The 13,524-nt window shown below is 32.6% G+C and overlaps 1 protein-coding gene and 1 non-coding gene across 7 annotated transcripts in view; both read left to right on the forward strand.

Moving 5' to 3' along the window:
* USP34 (ubiquitin specific peptidase 34) overlaps positions 1 to 13,524 on the forward strand; it is a 202,416-nt gene that overhangs the window by 41,844 nt on the left and 147,048 nt on the right. For all 6 annotated transcript variants that reach the window (XM_064494458.1, XM_031467101.2, XM_031467100.2 and 3 more), the window contains 3 exons: positions 4,955 to 5,005; positions 5,156 to 5,305; positions 11,543 to 11,610. In XM_064494458.1, coding sequence (XP_064350528.1) covers positions 4,955 to 5,005; positions 5,156 to 5,305; positions 11,543 to 11,610 — 269 coding nt within the window. The remainder of the gene's footprint in view (positions 1 to 4,954; positions 5,006 to 5,155; positions 5,306 to 11,542; positions 11,611 to 13,524) is intronic.
* LOC116157575 (U6 spliceosomal RNA) lies at positions 9,268 to 9,369 on the forward strand. Its single transcript, XR_004141704.1, has one exon. It is a non-coding gene; the product is annotated as a U6 spliceosomal RNA (small nuclear RNA).

Below are 13,524 nucleotides of genomic sequence, written 5' to 3' on the forward strand. Positions count from 1 at the left end.
ATTGCCTTTGTAAAGAAAAAAACGGTTAACAAATTATGTTTAACTACTAGTTTTAAATAAAAATATTTTCTTTTGTAAGTCAAGATGCTTGACCCATTCCACTAGTGATATTTTCACAAGTCTTTCCAAGAGATTAGTAACTTATCTTAGGTTTATTTAGATAATGGCATTTCTTTCTATGCACAGCAGGAATTCAAATAGTTACATGATAATGTATTAATGGCTTAAAACAACTGTGATTTATTATTTCTCATTATTCTTTGGATTGGCTTTGCAATTCCTTTGTTGGTTTTGTGTGGCCTCACTTACGCAGTTGCATTTATTTTGAAAGTCCAAGATGGTGTCACTCACAAGTTTGATGGTAGTTGGTGCTAGCTGTTGTTTAGGGCTCCTTGAATTTTTCTCCACGTGGTCTCTCATTCTCCACTACCTTACGTGGTAATCCAAACATTGATCCAGGAAGGCAAAAGTGGAAGCTATAAGGCCTCTTACAAGGTCCAGTCTCTGAAACCACACAGTATCAATTTTTGCCACATCCTGTTGATTGAAGCAATTCAAAAAGGCAGCTCAGATCAAAGGGGTATGAAGTAGACTTCATCTCTGGATTGGAGGAGAGGTAAAGTTTCATTTTAAACTTTAAAGTACATTCTCTTTTTATGCATGGAGGAATGGAAAGAGTTGCAGCTATTAACAAATCTACCACATGCTTTTTTTTTTTTAAAGACTGCCTACTATCTCCAGCTTCTTTGTTCTGTAACCTTCATACTGACTTCTCTAAGCTTCTTCATCTAGAAAAAAAAATAGCCCTTTACTGAAAATATTCTCACATTAAATTGAGACTATTTAAAAACATAGCCCAGGAGGTGGGTATTTTCCCCATGAGAATTCTCCATAATTTAAATCAGTTTGTACTCTTTATCTTCTAGAATTTAGTCTGTTACCTTCCCATTTAGAAACCTTTTAATGGATCTCTTATTTAGCATCAGATACCTATTAATCTTTCTTTAAAATGTCATCTCGGAATCCTTTTTCAACAGGAAGGGGATCCATTCATGCAAAGCTGCAAAATTTAATCTTAAGAACATCACATGAACAGTGTTTTTAGTGCCTTAAATTGATAATTGAAAGATGCTAAAAATAGTTTATTTAGGGACCTAGATATATGAAATCCATGGAGAGTTTCTTAGAAGTATTTTTTTCTCCAGTTAAAAATCTCTACAGATAGTTACAGAAATACTAAATCTGCCATTTGTTCTTAAAATCAATTTCCTTAATAGTTTTTTTAAAATGATTTTCAGAAATGGTAATCTCCAAATGTAGGAATAGTCACACTCCCTTGTAGTTTTCCTTGTGGAATAAAATGCCCCATTATCACTGTTCTTGACAATCAGTCACGTGACTACTTGGTTGAAAACAATGGCTTCGGAGGTCTTCAGGTAAAATTCTAGTAAAAACCACCCTTAGATATAATGAAGGAGGAATCTCCTTATACAAAATTTTAATCTCCTTATGCAGAGTTAATGTGTGCTTCTCTAATACTCTGTTCATGATAGTTTCCCAAATTTCTCTTATCTCAGTAATGATCTGTTACAAATACTCTAAAATTTCTAGTTTGTATCCTGGTGGCCATGTTATTAAATATATTAAGGGCCAGCTCTTTCAAAGGGTCTCACATCAAAACCTTGGTGTAGTGTACATATATTTTATAAAACTGTGTATCTATACATACACAGATATCTTAAGGAAACTAGTATTTATTATGCAGTGCAGTAGAATCTTACTGTAGACATTTTTATTCCTTCCTTTTTATAGGAAGGTAATCCATCCAGTCTTCTCATACTGCTATATGCATCTTTTCCTGATAAAGCCTTTTATTTTTGTTTTTACTTTTTTTTAAGATGTACAAATTGGCCAAGACATGGAGAAGTTCAGTAATCTTGTGTTAGAGTTTTGATAGCTGTGACTTTAGATATTTAGTCAGTATCCTTACTTTATATAAGAGGAAACTGATCTACAGAGGTTAAAAGTTTTGGTCACATTTGCACAGCATATTGCTGAGAGAGTTGTAGAATTCAGCTCTTATTCTGTTACGCTGCTTCTCAGTTATTTCAGACTATTTCAGACTATCACTAACTATTTATCCATTGCCAGTAGCGAATAAGATGGGAACTTGGAGCCCCTCCTTCTCCCCCTCGCTTCCTCTCTCCCTCTGTCTTTCCCTCCTATCGAAGTTGATAATATTTTTAAAGATATAGTAATTGAAAATAAGTAATACTAATTCAGGTTAAAAGTTTTTGGGTGGACCATTGGCATTGTTTTCTTAATCCTGAATAATATAGGTAATTCTATCAAATAAGGTAATGCCCTAGTGTAAATTATTTTTCCTAGAGTGAAATGAATATAAAAATTGTAGAAAGAAGAAAACCATTGCTCTTTTGTTAAATGTATGTATAATGTAGTCAGGCAGATGAAATACGTACATTGTTATTGTCCAAATTTGCTGATTTTTTTCATGCCACTTTCCACTGACTTTTTAATTCGCTCTTTTTAAATTAAAAAATAAAATATTTTTAGTTTACCCCTTTAAAGTATAAAATTTAGTTAGTTTTAGTATATCCCCAAAGTTGTGCAGCTGTCACTGCTATCTAATTCCAACATCAATGACTTCTTTTTAAGCAATAATTTTATTCCTCATCCTCATCAGTTCTTCACAGTTGGATAACATTTGCTTGGTAGATATAGAATTACTTTCTCATTACTCATTTATTTCTTTTTGTTTTCTCTTAAAGTAATACGTGAATTCCTCTGTTTAATCCTAGAAATAGAATGGCATCATCTTATTTAATAAATGTGAAGGTTTCGGGAAAAAACTAAAGCTTTAAAAATTCTTGATAGGTTTCTTAAGATCTTTTCAAGGATCATCATAGTGAGAGCTTTTGGGGAAAAAAAGATGTTGATTCAGCTTTTAGCATGAATTCCTAGTGTTGGTCTTAGTATTATTTGTTACCTACAGATTTATGTTAACTCTTTATATATGACTTCAAATGAGATTAAAATAACTCCTTAGGATAGTTGATTCATGTATGTAGGGTAGAAATAATGAAATCATAAAACAGATCTTCTGACTAGCCAAAATAGATGTAACCACATCCATGAGTAACATTTTGCACATCAGAATAGAATCCTGTTAGAGGATTTTCTGGCTGTGTCTATGTTAGGCAGTAGATATCTTTTTTTTTTCTTAATACCAATTAAAAATGTCTTATTCATTCTTTAACCAAAACAGAGGGAAAAAATACCACAGGTCCTTACAACACCAGAAAAGTGCAGGCATTAGAAGGTATTGACTGGCACCCACTTGTTATTTGAGAACCCGCGTCTCCGGTGTGAGGCTTCTCTCCACAGAAACCAGCAGGGAAGATGCAGGTGCTCGGTATACCAGTGGGCTCTCAGTGCCCTAAGCCTTTCTCAGCTTCCATGGGCCGAATGCAAAGTGCCCCTGGAAGTGTTGGCACTAAAAATCTTGACTTCAGTTAATATTCCAGCCTGGTTCATCTGGTCCATGAATCTGTGTTTAGTAATAATATATCACAGGTGTTTTTATATTCTGGACTTTTTGGAGACAAAAAGTTTGTTAAGAATAATTTAAAGCTTTAATTGTGGCCCTGGTAGTAGAGGCTTAGGAATACATTTAAGGAGATTTAGTACACTTACTTTGACAAATGTTTTGACCTCTCTTAGGACAGTTTTTGATTATTTTAAAATGTTCTGAGAGTTTTATGCATGCTCTCAATCAGTTGTTATCAAACTTTATTTTAGCATTAGAACTTAAATATTCTATACAGAGAACAGTAAAGAATGAATGTGGCAGCTTTTTTTCAAGTTTTCTGATTGTAAAAGTAACACTTTCAGTGTGACTGAAAAACAGATTATACAAAATACAGAGTTAAAAAAGCCTTGAATCTCTCTTTCCCCATCCTCTCATCAAAAAATTTGTTATGGAATACTTTATATATTTTCAGACATTAAAAAATTAGGAAATCAGATCATGTTCATAAATTCTATTTTTAACAAATATAATACAACATACTATCTTTCCATGCCTGTGCATGTGGATCCATCTTATTTTTAATAGCTTTTTAAAGGTACTTTATATACCATAAAAATTATTTGCTTAAAGTATATATTATTTTTCATAAAAGTACTGTCGTGCTACCATTAGCACATTTTAATTTTAGAACATTTTCATTATTCCCAAAAGATGATCCCTCATGCCATTTCACCTTATTATTTTTGAAGACTGCACAAGACTCTGGATGGTTATGCCACCATTTAGCCATTCTATTGATGGATATTAAAGTTGTTTCCAATTTTGAGATGTTACAAATAATTCCAGTGAGCATCATTAGACTTACATTTTTCCAGCACTTTTACTAGCTGTTTAGGATAAGTAACCAGAAGATGAATTGCTGTGTCAAGGGGAATGTTGATAGATGTTGCCAAATTATCCTCCAACAAGATCATACCAGTTTATACTCACACCAACAATGGATGAGTATGCTTTCAGGCAGTTTAAATCTTATGTATGGGATGTACATGTGAAACTCTTGAATATACCTCTGCGAAATTCCAGAGCACAGTTTCAAAACCACTTAACCAAAGTTAAGATGTGTTCAAGAATTACTCCAATTCTTTAAGGAAAGGTTTTTGTTTAAGAAGGCAAAATAATGTATAGCACATAGTATAGAAAGATTTCTTTGGAAAAGAGTTAAAGTATACTTTAAAACTAATCATATTAACTTCATTTAGGATTAGGAATCCTACCGTTCATGATGAGAAGTAATTGTAAAATATGAATTTTTGTAGAACCAGTATGAAGAAAATTCTAGTTTTAAAAAATTGTCACGTAGTAGTATGATGTAATTGTATTTATTACCTTTTTTTTTTAAATCAGGATATATCAACCCAAGAAAGCAACATACTAGGGGCATTCTGTGATATGAATGTAAGTGTTTTATCTTTCTTTATTCTTTAAGCTTATGAAAAATTTGGTTTTTTGTTCATAAGTCTTTTGAGCTTATTTTTATGTCTAATCAGTGTCTTTCTAGTACTGATAATAAAATGAAAATTATTAAAATTTTCTTTTTTTCCTCAGGATGTAGAAGTACCATTGCATTTGCTTCGTTACGTATGTTTGTTTTGTGGGAAAAATGGTCTTTCTCTCATGAAGGATTGCTTTGAATATGGGACTCCTGAAACTTTGCCATTTCTTATAGCACATGCATTTATTACAGTGGTATCTAATGTAAGTATTTTTGTAATTGGTTTTAATCTTGGAAATAGTCTCGTATTTTAATAGTATGAATTTTATGTCCAGAAAAGGCAGGTTTTGAGTGATTTGCATGCACAATACTGTTGTTTTTTATTTTCAGGGTTGTAATTTGAAAAAAAATTGAATACAGAAATCTTTTTAAAGAAAGTCTTAATTTTAATTGGAATTTGTATAAATGAATGAGTTTAAGTTAAATAGGTAAATTTAGCCATTTTCCACTTTTGTCTAAGATATAAGATAGTTATGCACAGAAGTCTTATGTTGAGTTTAACTTTACTTGTCTGGGATTTTGTACTGGGAAATTTTTGGCTTTTTAGAGGTTTTAATTATTATGGTTAGTCAAGGGAACTACTACAGTGTGCCTCACTTCCCTGTGTATTACAAGTAGAGACTCAGCATTTCTTTTAGCCTTTGTAAAAAAGGTAATTCTTTTGTGTGTTGTGAATATCAGTTACTGTGAAGCACAAAAAGTGTGAAAGCAGAGATAAATACTTTTTACTACCTATATATTAAAATTCAACCTGTAATTGCCTTCTATTTTGGTCATCATTTTTAAAAAATTGGTAAAGTTAGTTTTGCTATACCAAAGCCTTATTTCTTAACTGAATTACCGTAAATAATAATGTGAAATATTTATAGTATGTATATATAGTAAAAATACAGAGTAAAAAAAGGCTCAGCTGTGAATACTTTGTTGCATTGTTTGGAAAGAATACTGGATTTACTCAAGTTTATTGAGTATCTGGACATCCATGTTTCCGTATTGGAAATAAATCATTTGCATCAAGGTCATTTTTAGTTCCCAGGTTCCTTGGTTTCTGACAGGTTGAAAATACTGCATACAATGGCAGTATAGCATGGTAGGTTAAAGAATGTACGCTTTGGATTCATAGTTGCGTTTGAGTCCTGAATCTGAACCTCAGTTTTTTAATCTGTAGAATAGGAATGATAAAAATGATGATCTACCCTTGGAAGATTGTTGTGAGGTTTAAAGATAAGATTTTAAGCTCTTATTATAGCACCTGATACATAGTAAGCACTAGTGATTGGTAGCTGTTATTTATTTTAGCTATTACTAACACTTAACCAGATTCTGTTTCTCTGATTGACCTTATTTGTTTGAAAGAAAGTTCTATGCAGTTTGGCTTCTTTTAGGAGAAAAAATAAAACAGAAACTTTTGAGTAGACTTTAAATCATTGTTTACATTTTAATTTTACACTTTGGTAAATTTAGAGAAGGCATATAACTGAGTTTGAAATCCAAAATTCACAAAATGATTTATCAATAATTTTCCTTAATCAGAAATGTTACCTGAATTAAAATGTATTTCTTTAATTAATGTTATTAATTTTGGTTAAAAGTCTATTATGGAAGGCTCATTAAAGACTAACATTACTATATCTTGAAAAATAATTCTTTACTAAAATAAGGTTTAGATTCTGTTTGATCTTTCTCTTTAACCTTTTTTATGACTGCTAATTGGTGGACTGTTGTCAATTAGCATAACTATCTTGTAACTCAACTGAGACCATTAAACTAAAGTTAAAATTAATCATGCTGTTTAAATTAATAATGTAATTGTTTAGATACTATAATCTATGTTTATTTTTTTCTGAGACTATAACATACATACTTTTTAACCAAAGGTTTTATAACTCTATTGAGTAATTCATTTGGCACCTTTTCTTCATAAAAAATATTTTTTGATTTGGCCCCCTCTTTTATTGTAATTTTTTAAATATAGCTAATACTTTGGTGCAAATTAAGAGCACTTCTTTTTGTGATTAAGGTTTCTGCACACTGTTTGCCCACTCCTACCCTGAGTCTGGAGTTTTTGTGAAGGATTGGTGACATTTAAAGCATTAGGAGTTTTGGCATAATTTGTGACCTTTGCTAGAGTTTTGATCATCCTGTCTGAAGTTTATATAAATACTTCCTGGTCACTTTAAACAGTTGATAGAGACATCCCTTTGCATTTTGAGAAATGTTAGGGCCTTTAAATTTCAGAATTTTCTAGTCACATACAAATTAATCCTAGAACATTTGTGGTTTCTTCTAGTGGGTCATTGTACATTATAAACCCTGGTCGTTTCTATATGTCTCATTTCTTTTCTTGAGAAATAGGCAGCTTGTTTAGTCATGTTACTTCAGCTTCAATAAGGCTGACGTTCCCTTATTTAGGAATCTGGTTTTTCATGGGCTTTCACAAAGGAACCAAAAATTCATATATTTAAATAATGAAAAAATTTATTGGATTTTTGGACAAGTCTTTCCTTGAAAAGCAAAAACTCCATGAATTATAAACCACTCTTATGGTAAGATAGTTGGGGACTTAACCTTATTGAGTACATGTTTCTTCCACAATTGATTATAGTAAATGACACCTTCAGAAGAAAACATGTTTATATAATTTCCTGGGAACCAAACCATTTTGTTTGTTTTCTAGGATGGTTCCCTCACTCTTAATGAGGAAAGGTGACTTTATCAGGTGGGGAGTGTTACATCCTAGAACCTTAGGTTGCAGCATGGGAAAACTCACTCTACCTGAATTATCAATAAAGAAAGAAGACTCTCACTTCATCAGATTAAGGTTCACATCTGATGATAATCTTAAGCTCATGCATTTATTTCAGTCTCAAAAGTTTGCTTTAGCATTGCTAAACTAACACTGACTGTTAGGAGATTGCTCAGTTTTGCACAGACATTACTCCACTATTATAAGGATCTGTTCTTAGTAGTAATGGCTGTATCCACAGGAAAGAAAAAATAGCAAAAATCTTTATGTAGTTTTCTTGGTTTGTATTGGCTTTTAGTTTTTAGCAAAAGCAGTTAACCAATATTCAGTACAGGTTAGAGAAATAAAATAGAACGCAGAGTTCTCATAAAAGTTTCTCCACTGAGATGCATGGTGAGTTATCTTTGGTTTTAGCTCATAGTATCCTGCTTCAGCCCTCAACTCTTTGCTTAAGTTAGTCATCTCAGACATAACACCTTTTATTAATTTTAAAATAATTAAAGCCTAAGGATTTTGAATAAAGAATGGAAGAGTCATGGGATTTATTTAATTAGCATGAATGGAAAAGTACAAGTGAGCCTTAATAAAGAAACCTCATGAATATGTGCTTTAGAAAACAGATATGACAAATTAGTAAGAGGTGTAATCAGAGATGCAAACTTGCAGTAACACATCAGAGAGCATAATAACAATTTCTGAACTCTGTATCCTAAGATTGCTTTTACAAAAATACTAACAAGGACTATTTAATATCCAGTTAGGATGGGATTATGTATTTCCACACTAGACAGGAGAAATTTGTTCACAATTCTGTTAAGTTTTCATTTTGTAATTTTGTTAAAACTAGCTTTATGATGCAGAACATTGTCTGCATTTCTGCAGTTATGAGGGAGCATAGAACATTTTTTGATTCCTGAGATTTTTAATATGTACTTAGAAGGGCTACTAGAATTCTGTTATTACCAGGAGGGGGGAAAAAGCAAACTGTAGAAGCTCAAAAGTTATAGTGAGGAAAGAAAAAGGACATATTTCTTTTCCATATAGAAAACTACTGGTCCTATCACTGTAGCAAATTCAATCGTTTCCCCTTTCTGTTCTACAGTACTGTTTTGTCATGGATCAGATGTCTTTATGTGCATGGTTCTGGGATTTCTAGTATATTCCATTTAGTCTGTTTGATAAGTCTTATGCTATTTGCCTGTCATCTTAATTTCTTCAGCTTTATAAGATTCTCAGTATCTGGTAAAGTAAGTTCTGCCTACCTGTCATTCTTTTTTAAATTTATTAAGGTGTAATTGACATATAACATTAGTTTTTCAGTATTTGTATATATTGCAAAATGATTGAAACAGAAAATCTAGTTAACATCTGACACCATTCATAGTTAACAAGTTTTTTTTTCCCTTATGGTGAGAACTTTTACTTCGGCAGCACATATACTAAAATTGAAATGACACAGGAAGATTAGCATGGTCCCTGTGCAAGGACGACATGCAGATATGTGAAGTATTTGATATTTTTCTCATCAAAAGAATATTTAGGAATAAACCTGTCCAAGGAGGTGATAGACTTATATGCTAAGAACTATAAAACATTAATGAAGGAAATTAAAGATGATTTAAAGAAATGGAAAGATAACCCATGCTCTTGGATTGGAAGAATTAATATTGTTAAAATGGCCATACTACCCAAAACAATCTACAGATTTAGTGTAATCTCTATCAAATTATTCAGCAGAGTTTTCACAGAACTAGAACAAATAATCCTAAAATTTATATGGAATCACAGAAGACCCAGAATTGCCAAAGCAACCCTAAGGTAAAATAACAAAGCTAGAGGCATAACCCTCCCAGGCTTAATACTATAAAGCTACAGTAATCAAAACAGTGTGGTATTGGCACAAAAACAGACATATAAATCAATGAAACAGAATAGAGAGCCCAGAAATAAACCCACACACCTATGGTCAATTAATCTTAAACAAAGGAGGCAAAAATATACAATGGAGAAAAGACAGTCTCTTTAGCAGGTGGTATTGGGAAAGCTGGACGGCTGCATGTAAATCTATGAATATAGAATACTTCCTCACACCATTCACAAGAATGAACTCAAAATGGCTTGAAGACTTAAACATAGGGCAAGACACTATAAACCTCCGAGAAGAAAACATAGACAAAACATTCTCTGACATGAATCTTAGTAGTGTTTTTTTAGGGCAGTCTACCCAGGCAATACAAGTAAAACCAAAAATAGACAAGTTGGACCTAATTAAATTTACAAGCTTTTGCATAGTAAGGAAAATGATAAACAAAAAGACAACCCATGGAATGGGAGAAAATATTTTAAACGATGTGACTGACAAGGGCTTCCAGAATATACAAACAGCTCATACAAGTTAATAGCAAAAACAATAATCAACCTAATCCAAAAATGGGCAGAGGACCTAAACAAGCAATTCTCCAATGAAGACATACAAATGACCAATAAGCACATGAAAAAAATGCTCAGTATCGCTAATTATCAGAGAAATGCAAATCAAAACTACAATGAGGTATCACCTCACACCAGTCAGAATGACCATCATTAAAAAGTCCACAAATGATAAATGTTGGAGAGGGTGAGAAGAAAACCCTCCTACACTGTTGGTGGGATGTAGTTTGGTGCAGCCATTATGGAAAACAGTATGGAGATTCCTCAAAAGACTAAAAATAGACTTACCATATGATCCAGCAGTCCCACTTCTGGGCATATATCTGGAGGGAACTCTAATTCGAAAAGATACGTGAACCCCATTGTTCATACCAGGACTATTTACAATAGCCAAGACATGGAAACAACCTAAATGTCTATTGACAGATAACCAGATAAGGAAATTGTGTGCGTGTGCATGTGCGTGTGTGTAAATAATGGAATACTACTCAGCCATAAAAAAGAATAAAATAATGCTGTTTGCATCAACATGGATGGATCTGGAGATTCTCATTCTTAGTGAAGTAAGCCAGAAAGACAAAGAAAAATACCATATGTTATCACTTATATGTGGATCTAAAAAAGATACAAATGAGCTTATTTACAAAATAGAAAGAGACTCACAGACATAGAAAACAAACTCATGATTGGGGGGGAAGGGGGTGGGAAAGGATAAATTGGGAATTCTAGACAGATGCTAATTAGTATATATAAAATAGATAAACAGGTTTGTACTGTGTAGCACAGGGAACTATATTTAATACCTTGTAGTAACCTATAATGAAGAAGAATATGAAAAGGAATACATATGTGTATGTATGACTGAAACATGCTGTACACCAGAAATTGACACCACATTGTAAACTGATTATACTTCAATTAAAAAAAAAGACTAATCATTAAAAAACATTTAGTTTTAGCTATAATACAAAGAGGTGTAGAGTAACATGTAAAATGATATTACTTGGATAGATGATTTTCCCTTTTCAACTAGAAGCTAATATTCTTTAGATTGAATTTTGTGTATATGTATTAGAAATGTATATAGTTTAAATTACTTAGCTGATAGATGTGTGGTTGTACTTCTTAGTTTATCCTTTTCAAAATAGATGAAATACATTTAGTTGTAGAGGCAGCAAAATACAAAATGTTCTTATTTTTGATTAAAGGTGTATATTTTATGTATTCATTATACATTAATGTCATTTTTTGTGTTTCATTATAGATTAGAATATGGCTACATATCCCTGCTGTCATGCAGCACATTATCCCTTTTAGGACCTATGTTATCAGGTAATTTTATAAAATCTTTTCCCTGGTTATCAATGTAATAATGTTAAAACAATTCATAGCATAGTACAGAATTTTATTGTTTGAAAGTCCCTTGTATTCACATCCTCCAGAGAAAATTTTAATTGACAATTTGACATATAGTATTTTATGCACATATGTAGGTTTATATTTAATGTTTACTTTCAAACAATTTATGTTGGAAGTTTTTTTACATGAGTATATAAAAAATTAAAAAGTGGTTACATCATATTTCACTGTATTTATTCACTCAACAAATGTATACTCAGTATTCTGTTGTAGGTACTGAGGATATAGCAGAGAAGAAAAATTCTTTTGTGCAGTCTGTGTACAAAATATGTAAATGATATAGTTAATTATAAAGTGATGAGTATTACAGAGAGAAATAGCAACAAGGGTGGGTTGACAGTTCTAGAGGGTGGGTCACAATTATGAGTCTGGGTATAGAGAAGGTCTTGTTGATGAGGTGACATTTGAGTTTTTTAAGTCCCAATCTAAGAAGAAAACCTAAGAAGAGGATAGAGAAAGAATTGCATTGATTAGACTTAGGGTGTAAACTGTTAGAGTTCTCAGATTGTATTTCTTGATAATATTTATGAATTCTTTATAATTTTTCATATTCATTCATTTGCAAAGATTTGAGTGCCTGCTTTTTTCCTATTACTGTTTGAATTGTTGGAGAAAGTTCAGGAAAAGAGTCAGATAATGATGAATGCTATGCAAGTAAGAAGGTGGTAGGGAGTATGAGGCCTTTCTGAAAGGGGACATCTGAAGAACATGAATCACCTAATCAGATGATAAGAAAGTGTATTTCAGGTAGAAGGAGCATAAAGGCATAGGCTTTGAAGTTGGAAATAATACGACATATTAAAAAACTAGAAGCAGACTGGTGTGGAGCATAGTGTATAAGCAGGTGTGTTTATGATATGAAGTTGCATAAGCCAGGGACAGATTTTTCAGGGCCTTCAAGCTATTGTAAGGAATTTGAATTTAATTTTAGCAGATGAATCATGATCACTTTGGCATTTAAGTGGATCATAAGTTACGGGGGGATTGGAGGAGAAGCTAGGAGACCAATTGAAAGGTTTAAGCAGTAGTCCTGGAAAGAAATGATGGTAAATTGTACACAGATTGTTTATAGTGATTTTGAAAATTGAATGGATATGTGTGAAATGAAATCAACAAGATTGGTGATTGTGGAGGTTAAGGAAAAGGGTAACATAGTGGATGACACTTAATCCCCCTCCCCTTGATTTCTCTTTTGTGCTATAGATAACTGAGATTTGAAAGACTGTAAGAATTTATAAAGATTTAATTTTGAGATGCCTTTGGGAAATTTAAGTGGCACTAACAAATTGGGAGTATAAGCCTGTAATTTAGAACAATAACATTAATTTAGTTGTCAGCATAAAAATAGCACTTAAAAGCCATGAGAGTAAATGAGGTCATCTAGGGATAGAATGTAGAAAGAGAATAGAAATGAGTCTAGGTTGGAGCCCTGTATCAGTTTGCTTTTGCTGTGTAAGTAAACAACATGTAAAACTAAAACAACAGCCATTTATTATTTCTCACAATTCTCTGGTTGGTTAGTTCTTCTGATCTGGGCTGACTTGGCTGGACCTGCATGCTCTAGGATATATAGCCTCATTCATATGTCCTGTGGTTGGCAGGCTGGTTGGTCTTGGGTAGGGATGGATGCTCGTATACATCTTGTAGTTGGCTAGATGTCGGCTGGGGCATTGGCCATATCTCCTTCATCTAGTATGCTGTCCTGGATCATTTTTCTTGGTGGTGGAAGAATTACCAGCAAGAGAGGACAAGCTCAAAAGCTTTTTAAGCTTCTGCTTTTGTCACATCTCCTAATATCCCATTGGCCAAAGGAAGTTTTGTGGCAAA

The sequence above is a fragment of the Camelus dromedarius genome, chromosome 15 (assembly GCF_036321535.1).
Source record: "Camelus dromedarius isolate mCamDro1 chromosome 15, mCamDro1.pat, whole genome shotgun sequence".
Lineage (NCBI taxonomy): Eukaryota > Metazoa > Chordata > Mammalia > Artiodactyla > Camelidae > Camelus > Camelus dromedarius.